Source organism: Staurois parvus, unplaced genomic scaffold, assembly GCF_062004578.1.
Source record: "Staurois parvus isolate SC_StPar_1 unplaced genomic scaffold, SC_StPar_1.0 ptg001418l, whole genome shotgun sequence".
In the NCBI taxonomy this organism is placed as follows: Eukaryota; Metazoa; Chordata; class Amphibia; order Anura; family Ranidae; genus Staurois; species Staurois parvus.
The window spans coordinates 440,562-459,242 of record NW_028319214.1 but is presented as its reverse complement, the minus strand read 5'-3'; the positions used below and the strand labels follow the sequence as shown (position 1 = coordinate 459,242).

The 18,681-nt window shown below is 41.8% G+C and overlaps 1 protein-coding gene across 7 annotated transcripts in view; it reads right to left on the bottom strand.

Annotated features, from left to right (window-relative positions):
- CCDC62 (coiled-coil domain containing 62) overlaps positions 1 to 18,314 on the bottom strand; it is a 32,022-nt gene extending 13,708 nt beyond the window's left edge. For 4 of the 7 annotated variants that reach the window (XR_016308330.1, XM_089661975.1, XM_089661980.1 and 1 more), the window contains exons 1-10: positions 18,241 to 18,314; positions 18,008 to 18,092; positions 16,067 to 16,135; positions 9,856 to 10,048; positions 8,556 to 8,722; positions 6,316 to 6,417; positions 5,872 to 6,043; positions 5,279 to 5,380; positions 3,188 to 3,276; positions 1,075 to 1,160 (exon numbers count right to left, since the gene is read on the bottom strand). Coding sequence is in view for 6 of the 7 variants with exons in the window: in XM_089661975.1 (XP_089518101.1) it covers positions 1,075 to 1,160; positions 3,188 to 3,276; positions 5,279 to 5,380; positions 5,872 to 6,043; positions 6,316 to 6,417; positions 8,556 to 8,722; positions 9,856 to 10,048; positions 16,067 to 16,096 (941 nt within the window). In the remaining variant the exon portion in view is untranslated. Of the gene's footprint in view, positions 1 to 1,074; positions 1,161 to 3,187; positions 3,277 to 5,278; positions 5,381 to 5,871; positions 6,044 to 6,315; positions 6,418 to 8,555; positions 8,723 to 9,855; positions 10,049 to 16,066; positions 16,136 to 16,563; positions 16,659 to 17,999; positions 18,093 to 18,240 lie in introns of all 7 variants that reach the window. The other 3 variants (XM_089661978.1, XM_089661976.1, XM_089661977.1) reach the window with 3 other exon arrangements.
- Between the last annotated feature and the right edge of the window lie 367 nt (positions 18,315 to 18,681).

Genomic DNA, 18,681 nt, shown 5'->3' with positions numbered 1-18,681 from the left:
CTACAATACCGGGCACTTTCACCTCCTTCCTGCCTAAGCCAATTTTCAGCTCAGCTTTCAGCGCTGTCGCACTTTGAATGACAATTGCACGTCATGCAACACTACACCCATATAAAATTGTTATTTTTTTTTTTAGACAGATAAAGCTTTCTTTTGGTGGTATTTAATCACCTCTGGGTTTATTATTTTTTGATAAACAAACCAAAAACAACTGAACATTTTTTTAAAAAATGGTCTTAGTTTCTGTTATAAAATTTTGTAAATTAATAATTTTTCTCCTTCACTGATGTGCACTAATGCGGCTGCACTGATGGGCACTGATAGGTGGCACTGATGAGGAGGCACTGGTAGGTGCCACTGATGGGCATTGACAGGCATCACTGGTGGGCACTGAAAGGCAATACTCATATATGGCACTGATAGGCAGCACCGACTGGCACTGATAGGTGGCACTGACTGGCATTGTTAGGTGGCACTATTAGGTGGCACTGACAAGCGGCACTGATAGTTGGCACTGATTGGCAGCACTGACTGGCACTGAAAGGCAGCACAGATGGGCACTGATATGTGGCATTGATGTGCACTGGTAGGTACTGATATGTGGCACTGATGTGCACTGACAGGTGGCACTTATGGGGCTACAGTGATCATCAGTGCCCTGATGATCAGTGTAGATGTCCCCTCTGAGAAATGCCAATTACCAGCTCTCCTTACAAGCTGTCAGCGTGACAGCTCGTGAGGAGAGAAATGCTGATAACCGGCATTTACTTATTTACATGCGATCAGCTGTGATTGGACACAGCTGATCACGACAGAGCCAAAGTCATCGGCTCTTTCCACCGATCACCGTGCGAGTGGGAGGACGTCATATGACATCCCAGAACGAGAACTGCCTTGCACCCGTCATTTCCTTATATGGCGGACGGGAGGTGGTTAAAGGTTCTACATTTGGTCATTCGTAAATAAAATTACTCATTATAATACCTCAATCCACCCAATTACAGAAACGGAAATAGGATGAGCACAGTTGACATGATGTATAACTGAAGGCAACTGAGGAGTATTCTTACTTACCTGGCATCTGCGTCTGTCTGTGCTCTATCATTGGACTCCAAATTCAGATGAAGAAATTGTAAATCATGTTGCTGCTTCATGTAAATCTATCACAAAATGAAAAACCATATGTGACCAATATGAATGCCAGTATGCATCATGCAAACAGTCGCCTATACGTTTCTATTTAAAATTTAAAGGATAAGTGCATCTTTGGGAGCATGTTACGTGTTCCACCCATTTTTTGGGTGAAACGTACTATGTTCCTAATGCTGCAGCCGCTGCCTGAACACCCCTGAAACAGTCACTGTCAGACTGTCACTTTTTAAAAACAGCACGGCCGTGCAGGGCTCTGCCCACATGGCTGCATCATTCATTCACAGTGTCCTGTGAATGAATGAACTACAAGTCTCAACAGCCTTTGTGACTATTGGCTTGTAGTTCTCAATGAACTACCACAGCACTTTGGAGTGGCGTGGTAGTTCATTGAATCTTCCCATCAGTATATATACTGACAAGTCTGCAGAAGATCTGCATGGCACCAGCGATCTGCAATGCAACCAAAAATAATAAATGCACATTTTTGTACCTGCAATAAAATGTGCATTTATTATTTTTGGTCAAAAGGTGAACTTATCCTTTAAAGTGAAACTGTCAGGCACAAAGTGTGTAAGCCAACAGTCCTGGTAAAATGCAGGCCCTATCTAGTATCTAAACACCAGTGATTGCCTTTAGGTCAGTTGCTTTACATCTGTTAGGGGCCCTGTGTTCTAGATGCAGGCCACATACACAGCCATATATCTTCTCTGCAGGCTGAGATTAAGCCCAGCCCAATGTCATTCAACTGTCAAACTGTAGAACCACTATTGACCACATGGGCTGTGATATTTGAATGGTAGTGGTGGAATTGGCATCAGAACGAGTCAAGTTTAATTTTGAGTTCAAGGCGATGTATGAAGCCTGGGCATACAGTCCAGTGTCCTCATAAGGTACCAGGCAAATGATCTAAAGCAGTTGTTGTAAACTTATGAGGTAATGGGGGCCTCAAATGCAGCCCCTGATATCACCAAAGGCCACATATAATGTTCAATATACAGTATCTCACAGAAGTGTGTACACCGCTCACATTGTTGTAAATATTTTATTCTATCTTTTCATGTGACAACACTGAAGAAATGACACTTTGCTACAATGTAAAGTAGTGAGTGTACAGCTTGTATAAATTTGCTGTCCCCTCAAAATAACTCAACACACAGCCATTAATGTCTAAACCGCTGGCAACAAAAGTGAGTACACTTCTGTGAGATACTGTATGTAATGCTTGAGGACTGTCAGAAACTGCAAACTTAATAAAGGAAATGATGGTCAGAGAGTGTGGACCTGCCACGTTTTTGGCTGGGGATATGCTGCAGAAGAAAATATGAAACTGGAAACATATTACATGAGGCTGGTAGAAATCAATGTCTAGATCCAAGGCATGCACATCATATACCAAAGGGTAGCAGGTTGGGCACCAGGGATCTAAAATCATAGGTATTTGAAATAAATCTGTCATGAGAAATGCATAGGAGGGCTTTCATAAAAGTAAGAAGTCCTTATTTGTATGCATGTTCCAAGTCAATAACTCACATAGGAGGGAAACTAGGGGCCCAGTCTGACAGACAGGCAGCTAGCATCTTCAGATGGTGACAGTCCCCAATTCTCTCATATAACATGTTTCCTTTAAAGCATCGGGGGCTTTATCAGTAATGTTAGTTTATACACTTTGGTGACATGACAGGTTCACTTTATGTAAAAAGAAAGGACTGTGAGGTAAATAACATAATCAGGACTTGTGAATGGCTGCTATGGCTTACTGCCATATTAAGTAATAAAATACTGGGTCCTCGGCACCCATAGCAGATGGTTTCCAGACACCGGCTCCCCTTTATCACCACCAGGTACAATTTATAAGCCGTATACCTGATATCTGGAGACAGGTGGTCAAGAAATGTTTAAAAAAGCAAACAGATGACTCAATGGATTTAAGGGTAGCTCTACTAATAAAACTGCTGCTGAACAGATTATGAAAATAAATCTGGATGAGATCAGAAAAGAATTGACCTAAACGTCATCTGTGATCTTATATCCTTACCTGCCGCAGGTTTTGCAGCTCTATGTCTGTTCGGTCTTGTTTTGATTTTGCCAGTTGAAGCAGTTGATCTTTTCGCTTTTCTCTTTCAGCTATAAGAAGAATCATTGATTCTGACTGTAAACATCAATTCCAGTGATTAAATATTCATGAAAACATTCATATACAGCATACTGTATGCTGTACAGACTGAGATAAAAACTATGAGAACCATCAGTGCTACAGGGGAGATGGCTCATTTATCTATTACTGGAAATCTTTAGGGCCAATTCAAACCAGAAGCTGGGCAAAACGCACAGTGGCTGGTGTGCGCTAAGAGGACATGGTGCTGAAGCACCATTTCCAGCGCATTGCACTATTTTCAATTTTCTTTTGTTGGAACTTTATTGAAATGTCACAAGTCACATTTCATTAGGTTCTATTCATACAGCAGTTTTGGGATGTGGTGGTTTCTGCTGCAGCCCGCTGCGCTGAAAAAAAATACTGCATGTAGTACTCTTTATCAGCTCACACCACTGCAACGCAGTGATGTGAACTGACACCATAGGCAACAATGCATTTTGCCTTGTCTTTGCACTGAGATTGTGTTGGAAAAGGCTGGCAAATGCATCCCACCACAAATGATGTAAGTGAGCCCTTACTCATTAAGGCCTTTGCACGCAGGAGTAAAAAACACACCACAAACACAGGTGCATTATTGTCTATGGAACAATGTACACAGCTGCCTAAAGATACATAGACATGCATTTATTGCAACACTGGCAATTAGAAAAGGATGAAGGAGACTTTTGCACATGTCTACATGCCTATACACGTGTTGATGAAAGGTCTTTATGCAACTTTTATTCAGGATCCTTCAGTCAACAAAATCTGGAGTATAAACATCTGTAAATTACTACGTCCACGTGCAATGGTCTGACAGTTACTTGACTTCAGAGTGATATGAGGTGTACTTTTTGTATTTGAATGCTACCTGGGCAGACATTTAAGCCCCGTACACACGATGAGAATATTTTTTTTTGCATGCTATTCTCATATCATTAATGAAAAGGTTGCTAGACTTACAAAAATTATCATAGGACAGAATAAAAATTTGGAAGTGATGTCATGTATTGTAATTTATTTTCAGACCAAAGCTGTACTGATTAAAACAAAAATAGTATGATCTGGTATCGTACGAGCAAAATATTTGTGCTTCTCCTTTCGAATAATTTCAAACGAAAGCTGTGTACTAACGATCAGATTAACGTACAATCGCATCAGAAGCGGTATTTTTTGTACAATTTTCTGATCGTCTGTACTAAGCTTTATAATGTAAAATACAAGAACAAGCCATTGGATTTGGTACCATCCTGTATTCTACCACACCGGAGGTAAAATATCAAAGCTCCAAGGATCAGCCCCTCCTATCCCTCTTGTATTGAACTGTATTGTTGCTGTATTGTCTCCCGTTATATTGTAAAGCACTGAGCAAACTGTTGGCGCTATATAAATCCTGTATAATAATAACAAATAATGCGTTCCTAATATCTAATCAATGCTTTCTGACATCTGACAAGGATGCTGCTCTTCTGGCAAGGTGAACAGGTAATTCTTGTATTTGCAGAAAACGTTTTTAGCTCGAAAGAAAAATTGCAGCCACCACATGTAAGAACTGTAAGCTGCAATGTATTGCATTTTCGTTCTCGGGTTTAGTTAGCCTTTAAGGACTGCGCCATAGTAAAAAAAGTTTGTAGACTTCAGGGCTATGCGTCAGATGTGCTGACTTTGTCAAGTCAATGTGTGTTATGATTATGCAAAGAAAAGATCCACTTAAAAATGCTAAGAAGTTATTAACAGAATTCCTGAGAGTAGAGAGAGTTCCTGAAGAACAATTTGCTGATTTAACTCTCCAGCATCTTCTCAAAACTGAAAAAAAGTAGTTCTGGTTGAACTACTTCTATATGTTGATTTCAATTCATGATCAACGGTATTGCTGTAAGTGAACTTTGGAACCGGTGATCAGTACAATGAACTTAATGATGAAAAAGGATCACAAGAGATTCATATAGTTATTCTTTGTTACTTTTTATTTGTGGAAAGAAATCCACTGACCTGCAAAGACCAGTTCAGCCTGTAAGTAGGCACTTTCCTGTTTTAGGCGGATGACTTCTTCCCTCTGCTCATTGTTTTCCACTGTCTTCTGGCTCAGGTCATCTTAAATGTACAAGTATAATTACTACACGGTTAATACAATTCACATACTGAAAAGCTGCAGTGAAGTTTATTCATACAAGACAATATTCAAAGGATGTGGGTGTGGATAGGTAAAGTATAAAACCAATCCTGGGCACAACCCAGAATACTGTACATAGACCAAATAACTGCATACATTATATCAGAAGTTGATAAGTTACTTCAAAATCCCAGCTATCAAATCTAGGAGCCAACAGCCACTTTTAGGAGCCAGGGAATATATCCAGACAAACTGGATATTTGTCCAGCCCTGGCTAATCTATTCTTTAGCATCATTTGCACAAAGTACATTATGTACCCTGATTTTTAAAACAAGAGGTTTTTTTAGAAAAATATATTAAGTGAAATCTAGGGACTAATGTAAAAAAATGTTTGAATAAAAAAAAAAAATGCCTATTGTAGATATACAAGTTATAAAAAAAAATTTGTATAACAAATACAAAATCTTATGCCTTTTAGCTTATAAACTTCAGTCTTCAGCCCTTTGAGCTTGGGAGCAAGATCTTGTGTTTCCCTCATACGCGTAGTTTCCCTAAGTCTGGTCTTGCGCAATTCTGCTTCTAAATCCTTAAATCGAGATGTAAACTCTCCGATGTGTTCAGTAGCTTCTATGATGTCTTTATCCTGCAATGGAACAGTGATAGAACAACACATATTAAAATGTGGCCATAATAGATAAATTAATGAAGGAGATGTACATCATCTCAATACATTTCAAAATGTCTTTAATCTCAACTTTAGAATCTGAAAAACCTACCAAGCTGTAAGGTCAAAGGTGGAGAAACTCAAAGCCTCAGGGATCAGGACTCCCAAGGCAGAACATTTGTCCCAGGTTACAGACTAATGCCTGCTAGAAAAATGTTAGTAATAACCTACTGTATGTTCTACATATGTACCTTCAACTTTAATAAAGTGGAAAGCTCTTCTTCTTGGGCCTGTAGCTGCCCAACTTGTCCTGACAACTTCAAGACCGATTCGCTCAAGCGTCGATTTTTTCCCTATAAAAAGCCAAAAAAGGACATTTATAGAAATTACACCATTATTTTTTTTTAAAGTTCAGTCTAGCATTTGCTGATTCAGCCTTACTACTTCCTGGATCAACTCCCTGCCAATTGGACAGAGATGATAATCTGATTAATTTCCCAGTGAGCAGGCAAGAGCAGAGATGATAACGGAAACTACATCGCTAAACCTTTGAATTAGGCTGCTTTAACACTGAAAAGTTTTTCAAGCGTTTTTGGGTTAAAAAAAGCGCCTAAAAAGCTCAAGAAAACTGCTTCCCTGTGTATGTATATCTATGTGATTTCACATTGACTCGTTGCGGTGCAGTGTAAAAACTCCTGCTTGCAGCATCTTTGGGGCATGTTCGGAGAATTAAAAACAAAAACGCCCCAAAAAGCCTCTTCCCATTGAAATTGATGGAAAATGCCTGAAAAGCGCCTCTGAAAAGAATTGTCGGTACAGTTTTTAAGTCACATCTCCTTTAAGAACACTCAAAGTGTGGCAAAAGCACGGTAAAAACGCCTATGCATTTTTGCAGTGGATCAGTGTGAAAGTAGCCTTAGTCTGTAGGCTACCAGGTTATGCAGTACTGCAATATGTTTAAATGGCAATACTGGCTGAACAGAATTACAAACCAATTAGCAGATAAAACAGTATAGCTGTGTTTAAAATGTGTGTTCACCTGTTTTCTACTGATTTCTGAGGAGGCCCAGTATTCTCTTTTTGCTGACAACACACGAATAGTGAATATTCCTAAGAGCCATGCCACAGTGATAATCCTGTAGCTAAGGACAACCAGAAATGGATCACTAGAAAGGAAGAGATTGCTCACCTGTTTCCACAGCATTATTCCCTCACTGGCCAGATGAGCAAAGTGTCGCACCCTCGCTGACAGAAATACTGCAGCATCTTCCTCACCAGCAATAATGCAATGATATGGAAACAGATGAGTATTTCTCTGCCTTTTGTAGTGATGGGATTTCAAGTGTGCCATGGGCATATAGGTAACCTGGATGGGTCTAAACTGATTGCCAGTTTGCTGCTGTTGACCGCTTTCCATCCATGCATTCAGCTGTAGTACTTTGAGGCAACTGGTGTCAACTAAAGGGATGGTACAATAATGTAGACAGGAGTGAAGGAGTATGTTCTAAGGCAGCCTCTCTCAACCTTTTCAACACAAAGCCATAGTAGTGCACAACTGGCTCAGCTGAGTATTTGTGTCATCACTGCAGACAGGCAAGGCAAAAAGGTCCCCCCACTTCTCTCAGGAGCAGAACAACCGTGATCAGGGCCAGTTTGCGGTGTAATCACTGCAGATATGCAGGGAAAAAAGGTCAAAAGGGTCCCCCCACTTTTTTCGGGGGGGAATTGTGATCAGGGCCAATTTGCTTCTGTTGACCACTTTTCACCCATGCATTCAGCTACAGTATTTTAAAGCAACTGGTGTCAACTGAAGGCAGGGCACATTAATGTAGAAAGGAGTGGTAGAGTATGTGCTAAGGTCCAATTAGCACAATTTTATCTCAATTTCCATTTATGAGATCACTGATCTCCAAAACCAACGACCCAGAATCATTTAAGGCACAGCCATGAAATAGTGAGGATTAGCAGTTGGATAAGGGGCTATTTTTTTTTTTTACCCCTTTGCACTTGTATGAAAGAGCCGTTTTTCTAAAAATTAATTTGTGTTATGTTGTAACTTGCAAAAAGTGCTTCATACATCTATCCAAGATGTCCAAAGAAAAAGAAGGGCACTCATCATGCAGGCAGAATCGGACTCTCTGTCCTGAACCTGGCTTTTCCATAGTAGTGAATGACTGGGCTCAGCTGAGTATTTGTGTCATTACTGCAGATAGGCAGGGCAAAAAAGGTCCCCTTGCTTTTCTCTGGGGCGGGGGGACAATAGTGATCATGGCACACATTTTCTAACCTGCCCAAGTATTGTACATATAACCCAATTTATGGGTAAATATGTTTCATGCCTATGGGTTGCCTAGCTATATTAATAAAGATATTTTAGTTGGCTATGTGATCTCACCCTGTAGTACTTCTTGGTTTGTATATCTGCTGAGCATAAAGTTTTTCTTTTGCAGAAGCACAAAGATTGTTCCTCTCTTAACACCAAATAGTTTACCTCCAAGTCTTGACAATGATTATTAGCTTCTGTTGCTATGAGAGAGATCTCCTGAAGTTGCTGCTGGGTGTTCTCCAAGTTTGTCCTCCGATCCTGGTGTTGATCTTCCAGAACTTTTATCCTTTTGGTTAATGATTTGATTATGTTGTTTCTTTTGTGCAGATCACCTAGCAATTAAACATATATATCTCATTACTGCTACCATCAACGTGTGATTTTCCAGCAATTAAAACCCCCAATATCTAAAATCAGCTCAGAGCATGTAAAATTGTGGAGTCTTTAATGTAGACTCAACATCTCTAATGGGCCAAGCATTACTATTCTAGCTTTGCTTAGTAAAAAGCATACAGAAGTTACAAGAGAAAAATGCCAACAATTGGGGTAGATATTATGTCATCAGTAGAGCCAACACCAAACCAATTATAAATGTATTCCTTTACATGTTTATAGAAATTCATAAAGAAAGAAACACCCAAATTTTCTGTGTATCTTTCCAAACTATTTCCTCATATTCTAAATAAATGATTTTAAGAATAATTAATTTTAAAATATTTAAAATACATTACCTTTTTAATACAGCCAGTGGTGTGTTTGGGGAGAAGTGCTGTAAGCACATGTGCATGTCAATACAGATGCAGAAGTCATCTGAGTTTACCCAAGTATGGCTGCACATAACCATTCGCTTGTATTGGCGGCAGTACGAAACATGTGTGGCTCCTGGGGTTCCAGAAAGAGCTGGGGATTTTATGTCTCAGCACATCAGAGCTGCTGAGCATTTGTCTGAATGAAGCCTAAAAGTTGACCTTCCCTTGTCTGCAAAGTGACAGGCAGATTTTCCCTTGGTTACTGTAGGGGCATGAAGATTGCACCTGGGTCCCTTGGACATTCACCAGGCATTAGGCTCATGCCTAGTTTGCCTTGTAGATGATCCAGCTCTGTCTCAGCAGTTTTGTTGTCCATCTCTGGACTCTCTCATCAATATCTTTTTGTAAGTGAGGTCTCCAGAAGTGGACACAGTATTGTAAATGAGGTCTAACTAAAGATTTATAGAGGATTCAGAACCTCCTTCTTAGTGACCCTGCTAGCGAGCCCGCAACTTCTGCACCAGGTTTTGTATATGCTTCCAGACATTCATTGGATGACTTGTGTTGTATTGGAATAATGCTTATGGCTGCTGACATTGTCTTAATCAGCTAGGGGTAAAATACGTTTTTTTTGGCTATGTATGTGCATTCTCTCTGTAAATGAAATTTATCCTAAAAAAAACCCAAAAAAACCCAAAAACATAAAAACAACCTACTTTCCAGTCTGGCACACTTTTGCTCCAGTGTAAGAATTTTTTGTCGATCATTTTCCCAAGCAACCAGCTGCCTTTGTTGCAGTGATACAATATCATTGAGCTCCTTATCTCGATCCTTCAGCTCAACAATCAGCAACTGCAGTTCTTTTCTTTGTTTTTGGATAGTAGAATTTTCCAGATCTGTGGATAAGAACTTAAGATAAAAAAAAATTAAATCTACAGTTATGAAGGATAGATTTCCACACCCATGCAGTGAATTGTAAGCACGACCCAGCAATATAGGAGACAAAAACAAGGTCATGTGTCCTATCATATACTGTATACTAAGTGTTAAAGGACTAGTCAATCTCTGAAGTCCACCGAGCAGATCCAATGTTAAAATGTATTTCTACTTTTGCAGTCAAATTTGAGAAAACTCCACTATATGTTTATGTGCTCCTATTCACACAGTATACCTAAATTAAAAAACAAAACAATGGGATTTATTTATCACCTAGATTCAGACCTGCCTCACTGACTGAATATTGAGGCCTTTCAACCACTTGAGTCCCCCACACTTCAACCCCTCTCTCTCCCTTGTCCTTCTTTTGACTCTCGTTACTCTCATTCTCTTCTGAGGGTAAAGAAGGTCCGGAACTATCATGACAACCCTCAGTCCCCCCTTCCCGTTTAACCGTATCCACTAAGGGTGCTTTCACACATGCTTTTTTGGTGCATTTCCAGTGCGTTTTCTGGTTGTCATGCACCAATGAAACATGGACATGTGCATTTTTTACATGTTTTTGATGCCTTTTACAATCATTTCAATGTAGAGCTAAGTGTTTGGTGCAGTTTTGAAAAGTGCACCAAAGATGCAGCATGCAAAATGCACTGCACCCGTAGAGCAGTTGTGTGAAGAGTCCCATAGGATTTAAAGTGGAATTACATCCAAAAGGGAAAGTTCCACTCTTCTTCCTCCTCATCTATTGGGGAGTAGCGGATACTGGTTTTACCCCCTACTTCTGCTTGCATTGCCTAGGCAATCTGAGTGGAAATTCTCATCCCCCCTCACTGCCCACAGATTTCTGGGACACTTCACAGGTCCCAGAAAGCTAAAGGACCACTCACAGGGAGCAGCACGGCTCAAGCATTCGCATGCAGCTGTGAACAGTTAACATGCTGGCAGTAGGATCTGAAGACCGATGAAGAAACTGGTTCGGGTGAGGACAGCACTAGATCCCTGGACAGGCAAGTGTCTGTTTATTGAAAGTCAGCAGCTACAGCTTTGTAGCTGCTGAATGACTGAAGCCCACTTTAAAAGGTAAATACTTTTATTGCATTTTTCGTGTGTATGTAGCAAGGTAAAAACACAGCAAAAACGTGTCAGTGTGAAAGGGCCCTCAGTCTGGCTATTTGTTTCTTTTCAGAAACTATTGTATTGTATTACTGTATTACGACCCGAACAACCTCAGACCCATCTCCCTGCTCCCATTCTCATCCAAACTCCTCAAGCGCTTAGTCTACAATCGCCTAAGCTCCCACCTCAATGACAACAACCTCCTCGATCCCCTACAGTCCGGCTTCCGTCCCCTACACTCCACCGAAACTGCCTTACTCAAACTCTTCAGCGACCTTCTAACCGCCAAAGCTAATGCCCACTATTCCTTTGCTCCCTCTGCCAATCCCTCCACTGGCTTCCGATTGCACAATGGATCAAATTCAAAATCCTAACACTGACATACAAAGCTGTTCATCATACTGCCCCGAACTACATCACGGACCTAATATCCAAGTACCACCCAACACGCACACTCCGCTCCTCTCAAGACTTTCTTCTCTCTAGTTCCCTGGTCTCCTCCTCCCATGCCCGCCTCCAGGATTTTTCCAGGACATCACCTATCCTCTGGAACTCCCTACCCCAATCCATCAGACTATATACCTACTCTCCTCTCATTTAGGCGCACCCTGAAAACCCATCTCTTCAGGGAAGCCTACCCCACCCCCTGCTAATTGCCGACCTCCTCCACTCTTCCGACCACTCCATCCCCCACAGCTATCTCCTCCTGTACCACTATCCCCTCCCTCCTAGATTGTAAGCTCGAAAGAGCAGGGCCCTCAAACCCTCATGTATCACATTGTATTGTTTTCTTACTGTCGCACGTTCTGTCTCCCTTTGTAATGTACAGCGCTGGGCGAACTGTTGGCACTTTATAAATACTGTATAATAATAATTACTGTAGTTGTTATAGCATAGTTTCAATATCTTTCAGACGATGAGCTATTTTATACAAAATCAGGTTCCTCACACTCTGTACTATGACCGATTATGCATAGTATGTGCTTTATTTTTCTGCATACAAAAAAAAGTTTATTGAAAAATCAATTTAGAATAACAAATGACCTGTGTGTTTGTTTGGAGCAGGCACAGGGCAAGCTGTAAGCTGCTCTGAACAATTTGAAATGAGAGTCATATTGAGTTTCCTATCATTAACAAACAATGCATAAGGAGAACTTATACAATCTTTAAAGTTTTGTAAGGACAAACAATATTCAAATCTCATTTACAACTGATAATGAGATCTGCCAGCACAATACAGACAGTATTAAAACCTAATTCCAGGTTTTCTTGCTCTTGCCTTTCTTTGTACTTGTTTGGAGCAGGCCTGGGGCAAACTGTTCCTCTTAACAATTTGAAATGAGAAGAAACTCCATCTGCCCCAGATTCACACTGAGTTCCCCATTATTAATAAACAATACAGAAGGCTCTCTTTTAAAATGTTTTAGGCCCCTTGCAGATGGAATAGACCCATCAACAGATCCGCCTGCTCAGCGGGGGATCTCTCTCCTGATCCCTACTGAGCAGGCAGAGGACAGCTGTGTGTCCGCTCCACTGCCGCAGAGAGGATACAGACATAGCCCGCTGACTTCTAGGGGGCAGTCAGATGTAAAAGGACCACTTGTCCATTTCCACCCGACTATCATCTGATCTACCAGATGGATAGGAAATGGATTCCCATCTGTGTTTTTGGCGTACAGGATCGGATCAGATGCAGATGGGTGTCAGCGGACACTTGTTCGCTGACACCCCGGCGGGTGTCCACAGAGGTCTATGGATGGTAAAATCGGGTCTACCTGAAAAACTGGCAAGCAGATCCGATCGGACTGTCAGTGTGAAAGGGGCCTAACTCTTTGTTAAGACCAGCATCAGTATGTAGCATGCAGCATTGTATACAAAGCTCCCTTTATATGAGTTGGAAATCCTGAAGTCATCTGTCCGCCTCAGCCAATCAGAATGGAGAATTGGCTGAACACTACTCAGCCCAACTATTTTGTTCCTGGAGTGAGATGGGGAGTTCCCATCCCACTGCCAGAACAGAGCTGTGTACTGTATGTAGTTGAGGCTACATACACCTAATCCAGCATGCCCAGCAAGCTCACCTGTTAGTGCAGTAAATCATTTGTTTGGTCCCACTTGGCCCAAACAAACTATTTTAAAAAGGGACTATGTGCCATATTTCCTAGCTTTGTTCCCACACATCTTGCAGTGATACAAACCACACTATTTAACTCATTAGCAAAATGAATTTGCTCAGTTGAGGTGGTATGACCATTTTTTGTTATGAAAACCTTACTATGTTTTTTCTTAGGCCTAATTCACGCCAATGCGTTTTTTAGTGCCTTTTGCAGAAAAACACTACAGTCCGTTTAACATGGTTTTCTATGGGACACGTTCACATCTATGCTTTTTTTAGCCGCTTCGTTTTTGGAAAGGGTCAGGGACATTTTTAAAAGCAAAACTTTGCGTTTTTGGTTCAATAGACTTCAATGGAGAATGCTGCAGAAAACGCATGTAGTGCATTTTGCGTTTTGAATCTACCCAGCAAGTTAACTCCCCCCTCCAAAAATAAAAAATAAACAAATTAAAAAAAAACCCAGCAAAATCCATCATAAAAAATGTACGTGAAAACCAAAACACACCACAAAAAGCATTGCAAAATGGACCAATGCATACTGCATTGCTGTGAACCAGCCTTAAATCATGTACAGTATGAAGCTGAAGGGGGCAGCTAGTCTGTGATTAAAAGAAGAATGTTCCTCAACTGCCTGCTGACAGTCCTTGGGGATTTAAAGGCCGCTCAGAAAAATACAACTCAACCAATGAACTTTTTCAGTGGGAGCAGTCTGGCTTGGTATGTCCTTTACAGTGGCAAAGAGCCCATATACTTTACAATATTCACAAACTCAAGCAGATCTTTTGAGTTTATGTGGCTATAATTTTTACTTGCTGTGCAACACTTTACTAAATTCAAAGGCATCTATATACATTAGAAGGTTTTTTTGCTGGATTGTATTACAATTGTTATACCTATGACTTCTTACTAGAGCTGCCCCTGGATGCTTCATTTCAGAAAAAGTCAGACATGTTTGAAGCTCATAGGCAGGGACTGCACTCTTAAGGTGGGAATACACGATTAGAAAATCAACCGATCGGTCATCCGACGACCAAGAGGCGTTCGTTCCTTGGTCGAAATTGTGTCCCACATTAACCATCTAAAAAAATTGTTCGTTGGGCAATACATAGTGTTGACATCTTCCGTACAAGTGGAAGTGATGCGGTGTGCGTGTGACCTTGTAGCCACGCCCTTCCGGCCAGAACGAGCGATATACATAACAATTACCAGCAATGAGTATAATATAGTTTATTACATTATCTATATACATAAATAGTGATACATAAAATATAATATGCAGAATTCTGGTTTCAGTATCTCATTAGGCTAATCTACTTTTAACATTTGGATTTTTCGTTTGTGTTTAAGAAGATTCTTTGGACATAAACATCTGAGTCATCTTCTGTTTCCGCTCAAGCGTGATAGCGCTTGATAGATTTTTTTCATACGACCGTCATACCACCGCATAGAAAATCGGTCGTTCGTATGCAAAATGACAACATTTTTCATTGTTGTTCAACCGGATTTTTTCGTTCACAATATCGTAATCGGTTAAAACTTCCTGCTCATCAACGAAGAGAAAATCATTCGACCAGTGGTTCCGCAAAGGTTTTCATACGATTTTCTTATCTGGTGTACGGGGCATTAGGGCTGGGGTACACAAGCCGTGTGCAGTGCGATCCAGCGGAGCTCAGCACAGTGATGATGTGCTGAGCTCGGCAGTTTCCTTTTTTTTTATATAAGGAACTTTATTGAGATTTCACAAAGACATCTATTAAAGTTCAGATGCTGACCGTGCAGTGCAAAGCAGTGGATTTCTTCTCACCATGCCATGCAGTACTTTTTTTTTTTTTTAGCACACTGTGCCTGCACACCACCACAACGCAGAGATGTGAACTGGGCAAATTGTAGACAAGGCATTTTGCCTTATCCATGCGGCTGGACTGTGCTGTTATAGCTGCCCAACATAGTCCCACTGCTTCTGGTGTGAACCCGCCCTTAATAATGCTGAAGAGGTTCAGCTTCACTTCCCAAGAACTAGAATGCATCCTTCAGACTGAGAGAGGCAGACTCCATTTGAGACAGATACTTTTCTTTGCAAAAGATTTCTAATCCAGGAGCTCAATCAGACGTGCGGCCATGGGGTGGTAAAAGCAGACCTCTGACCACCCACCTAAACAAAGGTATGCAGCCGCTCAAGGCTGGACACATGCTGCGGCGCTTTGCTTCATGGCAAAAGTTAAAGCGAAAGTCTCATTTGACGGTGGTAACATTGCTGAATGCGACCAATTCAAGTGAATGGGGCCATGCCAAAACTGCCCTATAACCAGTTGCTATGCATGCAGCTGTGGTATGGTGGGTCACCATTTTCAGGGTTAAAACAGATGGTGAGTAGGTGACATATATATGTGCCTGCGTGGGTTTCCTCCGGGTACTCCGGTTTCCTCACACACTCCAAAAGACATGCTGGTAGGTTAATTGGATCCTGTCTAAATTGACATTTGTATATGAATGTGAGTTAGGGACCTTAGATTGTATGCCCCTTGAGGGTTAGGGACTGATGTGAATGTACAATATATATGTAAAGCGCTGCATAAATTGACGGCACTATATAAGTACCTGAAATAAATAAAATAAATATCCACTCCTCATCGCCTGTCAAAATCTTTTAAAAAGTGACCAACCACAGAACGATTTTCAAGTGGTAGCAAGGGCTGTCGCACATGAGAACAAACCCTAGCTTGTGAGACACTCCTGTGTATACAAATAATTGTCTGTACCTTTGGTGATGGAAGATCAGAGATGTTCATGGGGCTCTTTGATGGTCACACCTTCAGATAATGAAACAACTGTGGATATATAAGAAAAGCAGCATTAACACAGTCATTACCAGTAATTAGGGATTCAGTTGTCCCATAAACTATACACATACCCCTTGCTCAAAAACAATATTGCTCATCCTACCACAATTTTAAAGGTAACATGGCAAATTCTAATGAAGTGCTTATCTTTGCTCTGTCCATGTTATTTCACTTTAACAACAGAGAAATAGCAGATTGTGTCATTTGTATCAACCTTTCTAGAGCCCAGGCACCAAAATCTAGCAATGCTCCTGCTTTTCACTCCTTTCATTATCTCCTTATACCAGGTAAGGGCCTGTTACAGCTTGTCAGTCCTTCCTGTAGTTTATGGGGGCCAGAGCCTTGGAACAGATACTGGCTAAGGTTTTGTAACAGCAGGACCGGGGTTGCGTACTATTTGGGGTATCCAGACTTACATGAATCCTGTCATGAAATTCATGAGGGGAAAACCATTATTGTTGTCTGGCTGGTATGCTGACCCACTGGCTTCAGTCCATTCTGTGTCACTGACCTGAAACAAATATTCAGATTAGGAAAGTCAGAAGTTCTCATCTGAAAGTGGAGTTCCACCCAAAAGGGGAAGTTCCGCTTTGAAGATTGGTCCCCTGCTCCCCATTAAGGATTGGCACTTTTGGGGAGTGGGGGGGGAGAACGGTTACCCAAATTTGACAGGTACCCGCTCCCACTTCTGCTGCAATCAGAAGTCGTCCTCCCACCCTCCCCTCCCCTCCCCGAAGTCTTGTGGGACACGTGACAGGTCCCAGAAGACAACGGGGCCATTCAGTAAGTGCAGCACTACTCGCGCATGCGCAGTGTGAAGCCGCAAGCTGTCACAGCGGGGTGCCCACAATGAAGATGCCAACCCCTGGAATACAGAACGGCCGGTTAAACGGGCTGCAGCGGGGCAACCCGGGATCTTGCGACAGGTGAGTGGCTGTTTTTTAAAAGTCAGCAACTACAGTTTTTGTAGCTGCTAATTTAAATTTTTTTACAGAGTGAGTGGAACTCCGCTTTAAGGTTCATTTAGTCCATGGAAAAACTGATTGAGAGGGTGAGAAAGACTTGGTGGCGTTGCACTGAAGCTGGATATGAGGAAGAGTTGCCCCGCCGGCACAGGAAGAGAGGGGAGTAGTGTCCCAAAGCCGTTACGGAAACTTGAATGGGATGAGAGAAAAGGACGATGCTCAGAACTAACCCTGGGAGTCAGTAAGGTATATGGGATGGCCTCAGCCTCTACTCTAGCTACGGCCACTGACGTGTTTCACCCCGCCCTTTGGGGCTTGATTGAGAGGGTGAATATGTTAAAAGAGAAGTCCGGGATTTCAAAATAATAAAAACCCATACTCACCTAGGTCCAATATTGCATCTGTCCCCTGCCACAAGTCCGAGAACTGAGCGATCAAAATAACTTTGGTCCTATTTCTCCTTTAGGTTCACCATACACAGCTAGATTTTCTTGTTACGGGTTAAAATGAATCGATTCCCCAAATTCACATTAAAGAGCGGGAATGGAAAAATCTCCACTGCCGCCTACTATTATCAGCCGCAGCACTTGCAGCCAAACAGTGACTGTGTTGTTCAGCTGATCATTTTCCACCCAGTGTAGTCAGTTTTTGACTTTTGCTGCTTGCAGTGCCACCCATGGCTCTCTGGAATGTCTGCTGCATCAGCCAAAAAACAAGCCATGGGTAGCAGTACCCAGCTCAACAAAGGTTTTAAATAAAATGTAAAAATTGATTGAGCTGGGTAGAAAATTATCGGCCATCTATGGTCAGTCATAATGCGTGTTTTTCATTTATAAAATGTAAGCAGTCCAGTGAATTTACAAATCCTCTCGGACATACAGACTCACTTTGTTACCTTGCAGGAAGCAGCGGCATACTCTTCTGTGTGTGGATGCACTGTTGTTCAACTCGATGTCTTGTAGTAAGCCAGCCAAGTTACCCTGTATTAAGAAAAGCACAAAAGTGAGCCTAATTGTGGCTGATGACAGCTTGGGATCAAGCTCACTCTGTTTAACTGGATCTAGAAGCAGCCTGCCTCATTAGGAGGTCTGCTTTGCAGCAAAATAGACAGCGGCAGTGTTTCCTCACTCTGAGTTTCTGTGCTCTCCATTACATCCAACTCTGATACTATTCAGGAAGGCGGGTAGGCGGGGTCATGCATACCATAGGCACGCTGAACAAGGACTGAACACTAGAGGCTGATCTACATTTATTAGTATAGCAGGCTACAGGAAAATGGTGGCTTTACAGCTATTTTATCATTGCATAGCAAGGACTTAAAGCGGAGTTCCACTCACTCTGTAAAAAAATAAAAGTCAGCAGCTACAAAAACTGTAGCTGCTGACTTTTAAAAAACAGCCACTTACCTGTCCCACGATCCCGCGTTGCCCCCGCCTCAGCCCGTTTCACCGGCCGCCCTGTATTCCAGGCGTCGGCATCTTCAGTGTGGGCGCCCGGCTGTGACAGCTTGCGGCTTCACAGCCGGGTGCCCACTGTGCATGCACGAGTAGCGCTGCGCTTCATGAATGG